The 11,522-nt window shown below is 52.8% G+C and overlaps 1 protein-coding gene across 1 annotated transcript; it reads right to left on the bottom strand.

The window, feature by feature from the left end:
* Positions 1 to 2,881: 2,881 nt before the first annotated feature.
* On the bottom strand, positions 2,882 to 10,343 carry LOC144161692 (neprilysin-1-like). Its single transcript, XM_077692315.1, has 3 exons — positions 10,328 to 10,343; positions 5,406 to 7,224; positions 2,882 to 3,155 (listed from the first exon to the last, which is right to left on the bottom strand). Exons 1-3 carry the CDS (start codon positions 10,341 to 10,343, stop codon positions 2,882 to 2,884), a joined length of 2,109 nt encoding a protein of 702 aa, XP_077548441.1.
* Between the last annotated feature and the right edge of the window lie 1,179 nt (positions 10,344 to 11,522).

Below are 11,522 nucleotides of genomic sequence, written 5' to 3'. Positions count from 1 at the left end.
CTCAGGGTTCCCCTACGGGAAGATGGTGCAATTTTTCTTGGTATATTTCCTACTAAAAGCTTAAACAGCGCTGCTATGGTGGCTAACTCTGCTGTTAATAACTGCGCTATGCCAGTTCGCGCAGGTTCACGCAAAATCACCTCGACGAACCTTTTCTAGATGGCGTTAGTTCGCGTGCATCCCGCGCTTTTTTCTAGATACCAGAGGTGGCACCGCACTAGATCCTCGAAATAAACTACGTGACGTTCTTGTTATGGCAAATAGACCACGAAATGCGACCTTAGTGTAAAGTTCAAGAGCAAACGGGGGAACGGTTCACGCAGAAATTCTTTATTTAATCACGGGCATTTATAAATGTAACACCCTGTATCTGCGCATATTGGCGGTGAGCGCGACCAGGGGCAGCGCTGTGAGCGCATCTATGTCATGCCTATTCTTCCTTCTAATAATCTTCTTCCTCTAGTTTCAGTTTGAAGCGACGGCTAGGGTGCAGAACTTGTGCCAACCAATACAAAGGGATAGCCACATCTTTATTATCGCCAAATCATCATCATCACCATGACGTCGGCTAGCATTTTGGCTGCTTTACTCGGGCTCGCTCTCTCTGCAGGCAGTTTCTTTTCGCTGGGTTGACATTTGATGCTTGTCAGCACCAGGTTTTGCGTGTGAGTAACTTTTGATCATAAAAATTTCACCATCTTTCCGTAGGAGAACCCTGAGTAGTATGCGAAGCAGCCATGGGGTCGACTCAAGTTCCCATTACTTTTCAGTTCGATTGCGGCGTTGGGGGTGCAGAATGAGGGGAGCGGAACGCGCGCGCGCGTCATTTATACCGCGGAGCTACAGTGGCGCCCCCAGCGGAGTATGCAGCGGCTACCGTCGCGTCTCTAACCCTAAGCTGCTTCGCATCATCGCGCGTGGAGCCGCAGGTGTTGCCATTCGTTGCGCAATCCCGGAGAGGAGGAGAGTAGGAATGCCGGAGAGGAGAGGAGTGTCGGTTAGGAGAGGAGGAATGCCTCGCATACTACTCAGGGTTCCCCTACGGGAAGATGACGGTGGTTGAACGCGAAGCTATCTCGTGTTGGATTCTTTGGTTGGCCAATCCCTAGGGGCATCCCGCCACAATCATCATCAGCGGTGCCTTGCCAGGCATGCGCAGTGGGTGGGCGGACGGCGGACAACGACGACGAGGGAGGGAGGGACACAGCCCCGAGCATGAGATGCTCCGCATCTAGTAAAGGACTCAAAGGCGTAATTTAAAGTGCAGTTTTTGATACCGCTCCGGAAGAAACAGTGCCGGCGTCACCCCATTCCTTGCGATGCCGGTCCTGTGACGGCGCATAGAGTCCGAACTAGGCTTCAGCTTCTGTATCGAGCAATCTTTCGAACAAAGGGAACAGCTAGCTGCTAATAACCGGCAACAGCGAAAACGCAAGACGAAAACAAATTCCAGGGCTTTTTGGGTTGTCGGCGTGGGCAAAGGCATTACGGTTACCGGTAAGTGTACGAGATGGTAAAACGGTTTTTTAACCTCATCACTTTACGAGGTCATAGCATTGGAGCATACCGGCATGCACTATTGGGCGAAAGAAATGTATTTTATACCTCATGGATTGATTTAGGGTTTAACGCGCCGATGCACTGCAGGCAATGAGGCGCGCCATAGTAGAGGGCTCCGGATTAGTTTTGACCACCTGGGAATCTTTAACGTGCGCCGAAATCTCGTACACACGGGCGTTCTTGCTTTTCGCCTCCATCAGAAAAGCGGCCGCCGCGGCCGGGAATCGAACCGACGTCCCGGTGCTCACCAGCACATCGCCTTAGCCACTGAGGCACCACGGTGGTTCTCGTTTTATACCTAGGCTTCTAACCAGTATGGAGGCTTATTGAGCAAAACATTAGCAATTGAGCACGATACCAATAGCGTGGTCGCTTCAAGCTCGAAGGCTGTGCTCTTATACAGGGCAAGGCGCCTTAACCACTTCATCCAAAAGCAATTGTGGTTTCAACCTCGTGTGATATTTGTAGGTGTAAACCAAATCACAGAGAATAAGGAATGACACGCTCATTTTTCATTACTACTTTTCTGTCCTTATAAAATGCCAGTACACGGAAAAAGTCAGTACGTAAAGGAGCTATGTGCTGTATTCGTTCTCCATACTTTGTGCAGGTGTGCCGTCGGAACATGTTCCCGCCATATCACGCACGCGCACGCGCACACGAACCCACACACACACACACACACACACACACACACCCACACACACACGCGCGCACACACACACGCAATCATGCTCAGCTGTAGATTTCGCTGCACATTTCACTTTCGTGTTTTGCTGATTCCTATGAGAGAGGACTCAACCAGTTTTTTTTATTACAGTGACCGCCAACGGCAGCAAGAGAGCCTGTCATGCAGCGTTTCCGCTACTTCACGGAAGAGGAGGATGGCCGACTCCAGTGCAGAAGTACAGCGAGGACTGGTTGCACGCGCAGTGGCAGCCCTGAAGTCGTCCATCCCGGGAGCTCCGGTCTGGGGATTCATCGCATGCAAATAACGCTACTTGCTTCCCTAAATGCATTACTTTGTTGCTTGCTGGACGCAATCAGCTGAGAGAGGTTCAGAAGACGTTTCTGCGTACACGTTTTATCTCAACGATACACGATAATATTGAACAAACAGTCGGTGGTTCAGTTTATATTGCGACGATTGGTTTTAGAATCACCCCCAGTAATTAGGTAAGAAATTCACGCAGCAGCGTGGCAATTCGCGAGCGAAGGGAGATGCGAAGAAGCGAGAGAAGATGAGCGCAACGTATTATAGAAAATGTCGCAGAAAAAAGCGTCGACTCCTGCGCACTGTTGTCCCAGAAAAAGTTTCGACTCAGGCACACTGTTGTCCGCGCGCCGTCATGGGATCGCTGGCCGCACACTTGAAGGCTCGGGCGAACTCGTGGGAGAGCTTCAGTGGCATATTGCAGCGGGCGGGACGCGACACGACCGCTGCGGCCGAACCGCTGGCGTTGTCGTGTACGGTCGCGACTCCGCAGTGCCGGAGGCAGAAGCCGACGAAGAACTCCTGCTCGTCCGAGTGCACGTGTGGGAGGGAACGCCGAGGACCGGCGCTCGTGCCCTGCTCCTTCCACGCCTCCCAAGCCCTGCGTGCGCGAAGCTTGGTCAAGTGCAGCCCGCGGTATGAGCGGAGAGTAGAATAAAAGAAAAAATGCCTTTCGAGAATACGAGTTGTTGCCGCAGCCAACGGCACAGCATTTTGGCATTCTGTTATTCTGCGAATTGCGTTGTAGCACGAAATGTTAGAAAAACAAATACATAAATCTCCCACCTCCCCTCGCGGGAACCCTTGTGTAGATGCGACGCATAGGGGGTTCACGTTGCAGCGTTGGACAGCGGAGGAACGGCGCTAAAACGATGGAGCGGAGCGGCGCAGGCACCGCGTTTTAGAGCGCGCATAACGGTGAGGGGACGCGCCGGCGCCAGTGCGTCTGCCGCGGCTATGACGCAACAAAATCCAACACATTCTACTTTAATCCAAATCCAATCCAAGCCAAGCCAATCCAAGCCAATCCATTCGAATCCAATCCAATGCCCCTCGCGAGAGAGTGTTCGTTATTGGAGAGGAGAGGGGGTGAGCGGCGGAGACCGCAGCTCACGCGGCGAGGAGAATGGGGGAGGGGCGGACGCCGACAACTCCGACGCCGGATGCAGGGACAAGGCGAGTGAATGAGATGCAGTCGCATCTAAAATTACATTTCTTAACTGCAGGAATTGGCGAGGTTGAACGTGCACACAACCCCACATTAAAATCTCCTCACGCACAGGCTAATAAACTGTTTCTCAGAATTTTTCAAATTGTTTGCCTTCCGGCTAATGGTACGGCATGGTATGGTACGGTATAGTACTCGGACGTTATAATCCCGGGAAATATGGTACAGGATATTACGGTACCGGGAAAATATGTCCCCAGACATAATGGTTGCATATCAATCGGGCCCAAGGGAAAGAACAAAATTTTACAAAGCCAATTGCACGGCATACAATTAATTTCGATACACAGAACTCGTTTTGGATAACCTGTTCACCCGCATGACTCCGAAACATGGCGACAGTCTACATATAATATGGACTGCCACGTTGAAAAGTTTAAGGACCAGAAAAATGGTACTGAACTAATGAGAACTATAACGCACATAGTACTCCGGGCTGTGGTGCGGCAGAGAAATAACTCGAAATTGCTGCTTTCGTGGTCCGTAAACTTCTTCTTTGAGGTGCACATTCATCAGGCAGGTACAGTCACCTTCTTATTTGCGACAAGAGACCACGACATACGCAACCTGAGAGGCAAGCCCAGTGCCAAGTTGTCGGTCGCAGCAGAGTCGCACATAGCCGCAGAAAAGGGTACTTGAGGACGCTCTACGAAAGGAATGTTTGCTGCCTCCACGTGATGCTTAAATGGTGTCAGCATCGCCAAACCGTCTGTCATTTTATGGGGGAAACCCCTTCGGGGCTGGGGATGTTGGCGTATACTGTCGTCGTCGTCGTAATCGTCGTCTCATGTAGTCACGGTACTAAAACACCAGGGAAATTCATTTACGCCTCGCGCTAGAGCGTAACGCGTACTAAAAAAAATTCCCCGCATTTCCCCGAGGGGAAGAATGTGAAAGTGCGAATGCACGAGTTGAATTTGCGCGGTTCGGTAATGTTCGCGAAAGAGAGATCACACACACACACACACACACACACAACTACAAAGAAAGAAAGATGCATTTATTCACAGACACCTATTTGTGTTGTCGTTGTACTTGATTGCTAGAGCGGATCTCAGCTTTGAAATTTCGTGTCAGTACTCCTTTAAGCGGGTGCATTAGCCCTTCTCACGCCCGATTCTTGGCCAATCCCCCACGTGGGTATGTGCCATGTCAGCGGCCAGGCAGCGCGCGCCCATCTCCCCCCGTTGCTAGGGAAGACGAGAGCGCGCGCACCCGCAGCTGTTGCTATGCGGACTACGGCGGCGGACGATTCAGGCTCGCTTAAGAAGTGCATTCGCACTTAAAACAGCGGGACACTCGTTTACGCCTCGCGCTGGAGAGCTTCGTGCTTCGAAGACAAGAGACTTTTGCAGCAAAGCTGTATACCTCTACCCCTTTATGATTTCATCTACATTGACAAAAACGCCAAGGCCCCAAGAATACACTGCATGATTCGCCCCCTCCAGGTTTCACCCTAGTGGAGATGGCCCTGGATTTTTTATAAACCCACCAGGTTTGCAAACACCGGTCACACTACCCGTACCCAACCTTAAAGCTTGTCAGATTTATACCTACCCAAAAATGGTGCATCACTCGCTCACTACTTGGCCAAATTCGACTAAGGAGAAAGGCAGCGCTCACTTGTACGCGACCCGGAGGCCAATGAGGCTGCTGAGTTGGCCGACCGCCGTTTCGACGTCTACCAGCTCCTCCTCTCCCTCCAGGTATTGACGCCGGACACAGTCGACAGCCTCCATGTACTTGACCCCGTAAGCCTGCGAAAAGGAAAGCTTCGCCGGATGCCCGGACAATCCCCGGGGCTCTGTGGCCTGCGCGAGGGCTTCAGCCACGGATGTGCCGAGGTGGCCGAAGCTGAAGGCGGATGGGCTGAGGCTCGCGCCAAAAGGTGGAAGCAGCTGGGCCGGCAGCACCCGCAGCGAGTCCTCTGAGGCGTCGTAAAGGACGCCAAGACGAAGGTCCAGTCCGTCTGTCCGGACGGGAGGAATTCCCTTCGTCATCAGAGCCTCGACCTGCAGCTCTGCCTTGGTCTTCAGAGCGTGCCTCGCCCAAGTCACGAAAGAGCCCTTTGGAAATTTGAGTCTGGCGAACCGTGACTGGACGTCTTTGGCGGTGCTGTAGCCGGGATATAGTCCCCGGAAAATGGTGGTTCTCGCCAGCGTGGTGGAAAGGTTCGCTCTGCTTGCCTCCTCCATCAGGGCGTAGGGCTTCACCTCAGGCAACTGCTCTAACAGGATCGTGATCATCCTTTCCGAAACCGCCGAGCTGTTTTGACCCAACCACTTCTGGATGAACTGGTACTCCGTGAGTGGCGACAGAAGCCCCAGGGACAAGTCGGTGCATCGCAGCAAGCGGTAGCGGAACGCAACCGTTGGCTTGGGAATATCGTAGATCTCTCCGAACGAAAACATTGACGCCATCAGGAGAGCCTCGCAAGCGAGGAAGCGTGCGCTGTACGCGAGCCGTACGGGGTGCGTGCTCTTGAGGAAACCCGCCAGCTTTCTCAGCGCCAAGGCGTTGAACGTAAATACAATATTGCCATAGCCAAAGGACTCGGACGACACCGCGCGCATGACTCCCAGGAATTCGTGAGGCTTCATTGTGGGCAGAAATCGATCGATGTCGTCAGCCACAATGGCTTGCGGGGCGCTGTCGTTGAGGTGGACCTCACCGAGGGCACCTGCCGCTCCGGTCATCACTTCCAGAATGACGTCGGAGTGACGCAGATAATCTCGCCAGTGCTGGAATCCCCAGCGCTGCAGAATGATTTTGTGCAACGTCACCCTGGGCAGAGGCTTTCTTGCTTTTTCAGCTTCCAGTTGGAGCGCATTCTCCCGCTGTGTGAATGTGTTGCGAACAACACCCGCCCTCAGAAAAACAGGCGTCCCGAATTTGAGAGACAGGGCTACCAAAAAATAGACATTTTTAAATAGATAGCTCCCGTCTGGAGTGTTGTTAAGGGTAGCGGTCAGTAGTCTGTCGAACTCTCGAATCGGTCCGAGGTCGTCCTCTTTGCGGTGAAACTCGTCCATGCACTTGCGGTACGCAACGAGCGGAATGTCTTCCACCTTATCCGAGAAGTCGACGACCAGCTGTCGGATCATTTCGCGGAAAGAGCGCCTGACGCGCTTGCCGACGGCGTCCGCATAGCTGGGCACCCTGCCGTACGCGGCCTCGTAGTTTCCGCAGACGAAGGCGAAGAAGTCGTCGCAAGGTCTCACGTCCTCTCTCATCATGAGTCGAAGGTCGGCGGAGAGGTTCATGCATCTGGGGTCGTTGCAGGCGGGGAAGTGGCCTCTCGTGAAGGCGGGTGCGAAGACGACCACGATGGTGCTCGCGAGCGTGGCCAGCACCACCAGCAGAAGGATGTTCCTCGAGAGGACGTCTTCCAACGGAGACACTGTCTCCTGGGTCTCGGCTGCGAAGCGACCAAGTGTACCTTCTGTATCGCAAGGTGAAAAGTGTACGCACGACACTTGTCAGAGAAACGAGAAATGCATGCATTGTATTTTTCAGTCAAGCGTTCGACGAAAGGTTGTCTGGTCAGGTACCATGATGAGGACGAAGACGCGGTCACTGAACAGGTCAAGGTAAAAACCGACGTTTCGGGACCTGTACGGGTTCCTTGATCACACTAAGCAGGCAAGAGCCGTAAGTCGCTTCTTTGTCTAAAATGTGACGCAATGAACCTTTCATTACGTCACATTTTAGAAAAAGAAGCGACTTTCATTACGTCACATTTTAGAATAAGAAGTGACTTTCGTTACTTCACGTTTTAGAATAAGAAGCCACTTACGGCTCTTGCCTGCTTCGTGTTATCAAGGAACCCGTACAGGTCTCGAAATGTCTGTGTTTTCACCTTGACTTGGTCAGTGACCGTATCTTCGTCCTTCACTGTACTTTTCAGTAGGGCTCGAATTGATTTAAAGAGAAAAGCGCTCTTGGTATTTTAGCCTGTCGTACACTCGATGTACCGGCGCGCACTTAGTGCCTAATTATGCTCTCTTTGTGCACTGTTATTAGAGAGCCATCGCAGCGCGGAGAACCGGTCCTGGTACGGTACCCAATAGGCGACCGGCGCTACTGAGCGAGCGCAGAGGAGAAGAAAACTCGGTCTGCCCATAGATTTAGCATAGCGGGTGCCATCCGCTAACGCTACGGTGGCGGGTAGCGCGGCCAGACTGGGAAGGTGCCCATTCGTTACGGTAGGGTGGATTAGTTCCGCGGGCCGGCCTTCGCCTTGCGCGCGCATTCGTTCCGCTGAGGGACAACCTCCTCGCCCTCTGTGCGCGCGCCTGCGCAGTCGGGTCCCGGTAACCCGCCGCAGTAGCGTGAGCCTCCGGTAGCCGCAATGCTAAAACTTCCTATTTACGAGATCGCGTTACTAGGCTCGTTAGGGTATTTCCCGTGGCCAGTAGGGGTCCACAGCTCCGCAGAAACGACATCACGGCCAACCAGAAACGACGGTGGAATCGGGCACAACAGCAGCTGGAGTGGGGAAAAAGGGTGCGTGCCAGTGGACTCGTCAACGATAGTACGGCTAGAGTCCTTCAATGCCGTTTGAAGGACTCTGGCACGGCGAACGAAGGAAGGATGCGCAATTTCAGCACGTGCCGCGCCTGCGCAGTAGGGTTCGCTTTCCCCCGGTCGGCGCTCGCGCCGATGAGATTTTCGTGTGCCGTGGCGTATGTATATACTGCTACGAGTATGTATAGCACTATAAGCTGACCTCCAGCGCTTGGAGTGCATGGATGGTGAATGCACCAGCTTCGCCCCCGGACGCTTCGTCGAGGGCGGACGAAGGCGAGCTCACTGAAATCATAAGCCGACATCTTAAACTGAAGTTTTCCACAAACGGGGATAAAAATCCCGGCTACACAAGTGTCCATTGCAAGCGTTACGTCTGACGTGCAAGCCCACTGAAATCATAAGCCGACATCTTAAACTGAAGTTTTCCACAAACAGGGATAAAAATCCCGGCTACACAAGTGTCCATTGCAAGCGTTACGTCTGACGTGCATTCGAACGCTTGCAACAGAAGCGCACCGCGCATAGCGGTTTTGTATTCTTTCCTTCAAAATGAACTTAAGAGTCCAATAGGGTCCTCACATTCAGACATTGCAATAATACACTAAATAATAAATGGAGGGAAGTACAGTAAAAGCTGGTTAATTCGAACTCTTAGGGGACCATAAAATTGTTCGAATTAAGCGGAGTTCGAATTAGCGGGAGGCCGCTAGAATGAATGGACATCGCAACGCACTGGGCGTGCAGAACACAAAGAAGCCACATCTGGACACGTTATCGCAAACTAGGCGCTACTACAAGTTGGTGGGGCCCGCACCCAGCGACAGTGGCACGAAGAAAACCTGCAACGGCATGCACCGGAGCACTGGGCCGGTGGTGCGGCGCCTATAGTGCGAAACAAAATAAGCTGTCGCAGCAGCGCCGCGTCCGCGCTATGCGGATTCTTTTAAATGCGAATGCATTTTCGGGGGTTGTCGTGCGTTGGCCGGCGTGCGCCTAGCAACTGTGGCGCGCCTAGCAACCGGAGCACGTGGTAGCTCGGGCGGGAGTAGCGGAGGGCAAGGGGGGAGGAGGAGCGCACTCGGCGTGTGAGGGCGCTCGCATCGCGGAGCTCGGGCTGAGTAGCGGAGAGTGAGTGGAGAGGAGGAGCGCGCTCGGGCGTGTGAGGGCGCTCGCATCGCGGAGTTCGGCGGAGAGAGCTCGCGCGCGGGGCGGGCGTGTTGCGCGGGTCTCTCTCTCCTCTCCGCGTACCCTCTCTCCGCTCGCTGCGCTCGGAAAAATATATATAAATGCAGTGGAGCGCGCGCCTCTCTCCGTGACTGCTTGCCCCAGCGCACTCATCGATGCACCCAATGCATTCGCATTTCCGCACGATACCCTTCGCATCTGTTGTAAATTTGGTTCGATATTGACTCGTAACCCATTGTAACTCTGGGCCGAATTCTTCTGCGAGCAGCGATGGAAACCAGTGGATCCCAGTTCGAATTAACCGTTCTGGATACCGACGCGTTCGAATTATCGAGAGTTTCCCGCCGTTGAAATATACAGGGCTGTGCCGGGACCAATGCGTAAGATCGAATTAACCGAAAGTTCGAGTTAACCGAGTTCGAATTAACGAGCGTTCGCTGTACTTAAAGCTTTTTCACGGAATGAAAGTACTCTCCCTATAAAAAAGCGGGGAATCAGGGGCGTTGTATCACATTTTCGGGGGCCTGGCTTCCGCACCTGCGCCAGGCAAGGCTGTAGGCAGTACAGTAGGGACCAGGGCCGCAGACTGAAATTTTTTTTTCAAATGAGGTGATGGGTTATGGGGAGGGAGGAGATTTGCCGAAAGGAGCACTAAGTCTGGCTCACGCGTTGTTTGGAAAAAATTTCGGAGGGCGTTCGGAGCATTCCTCCCTATGACCACGTCCATCGTAGTTACCTGACCTAACGTTCTGATCGCAGCCCCTTCAAGGCTTAGTTTATGCGCCCGTATGCACGCCCGTAAAACGGAGGAAGGACCGCTGGCGTCTTACCCAGAGCGTCACCCATTGCGGCAGAAATGAGGATCCGGCGTACGAAGGTATATCGTCGGCTTCGTTCGAGTCTCGGGGTGGTGGTGGTGGTGGTGCCAAAAGAGATGGCTCATACCCACTCAGGGGGATTGGCCAGGAAAGGGGCGCTCACAGAGAGAAATTACAAAGTAATTAAAGAAAGACATTTAAGGAGGTAAATAAAATATTAGGGAAATATATACAGAAAAAAAAACTGCTCAAACATGAGACGTAGCATCAGGAAGTGTTGAAAACAACATAAAATAAAATAAAAAAAATAAAGGAAAGAAAACATGAAAAGTACGTTCTCGCGTGCACGGACTTCGCGGCTTCTTCTGCTTCGTCTTCGCCCGAGTGGCGTGACCGTCCACGTGCCAGACCAGGGCCGTAGCCAGGAATTTTTTTCGGAGGGGGTTATGGGCTATCGGAAGGGAGCAGATTTGCCGAAAGGAACACTAAGTCTGGTTCGCGCATTGGCTGTTAAAATTTCGGAGGGGGTTCGAACACCCCCCTCTGGCTACGGTCCTGCGCCACACACATTGTTTTGTTTCGGCAACGGCGACACACCGGCTCCGTACCCTGCGACGCGAAATCGACGAGCATGCATAGTCTCGAAGTATGTAGGCCACGGCAACAGTGGCTGGGTCACGCGCGCTGCCGAGCAGGGTAGCTGCATTAGCCGGCGTTTGTTGGTTGCGTATATATTTCGAAATAAAAATTATTCGCACGTCCCGTGCAAACTAACCTTAAAATTGTTTGCACAGTGGGTGCCAATAAAGACACTTTTGTCGCCCTCTCAAGACGTTTTTCTGAAGATGAAACAAGTTCAGATGGCCTCGCATCTGACACCAAAGTTTTGGTGTCGGGTGACGCCAATGACGTCATCTCACATTAACCTAAAAACGTTGTCTGGCACGTTCAAGCGAAGCACGGTGGCTGCAACTACGACAACGTGGTCGGCCAAGGCAAAAAAAAAAAAAAAACAGCAGACCTAGTGGCCCCTCTCCCTTCGTCGGAGACCCGGCTGTTACACCTCACGTGGACTTCCGAACTTGCCTCTGAAAGTTCTCCATGACTGACAGCCCCGGATCGTTTAGTCCGCAGGTTTCCACATCGCGCGTACAGCGTTCGTTCAAATAGGGGACATTAAATCTGACGTGCTGACTCTCTCTTCCGT

Source organism: Haemaphysalis longicornis, unplaced genomic scaffold (assembly GCF_048455015.1).
Source record: "Haemaphysalis longicornis isolate Haplotype H1 unplaced genomic scaffold, Haemaphysalis longicornis Haplotype H1 scaffold_12, whole genome shotgun sequence".
Lineage (NCBI taxonomy): Eukaryota > Metazoa > Arthropoda > Arachnida > Ixodida > Ixodidae > Haemaphysalis > Haemaphysalis longicornis.
Note: the sequence above shows the minus strand (reverse complement) of the source record. Positions and strands in the feature narration are given on the sequence as shown.

What these genes read in the sequence shown, in the direction of transcription:
- LOC144161692 (XM_077692315.1), bottom strand. An exon ending in GGCCTCCGGGTCGCGTACAA is followed by an intron (nt 3,156 to 5,405) that starts GTGAGCGCTGCC and finishes TCGCGCACGCAG; the next exon opens with GGCTTGGGAGGCGTGGAAGG.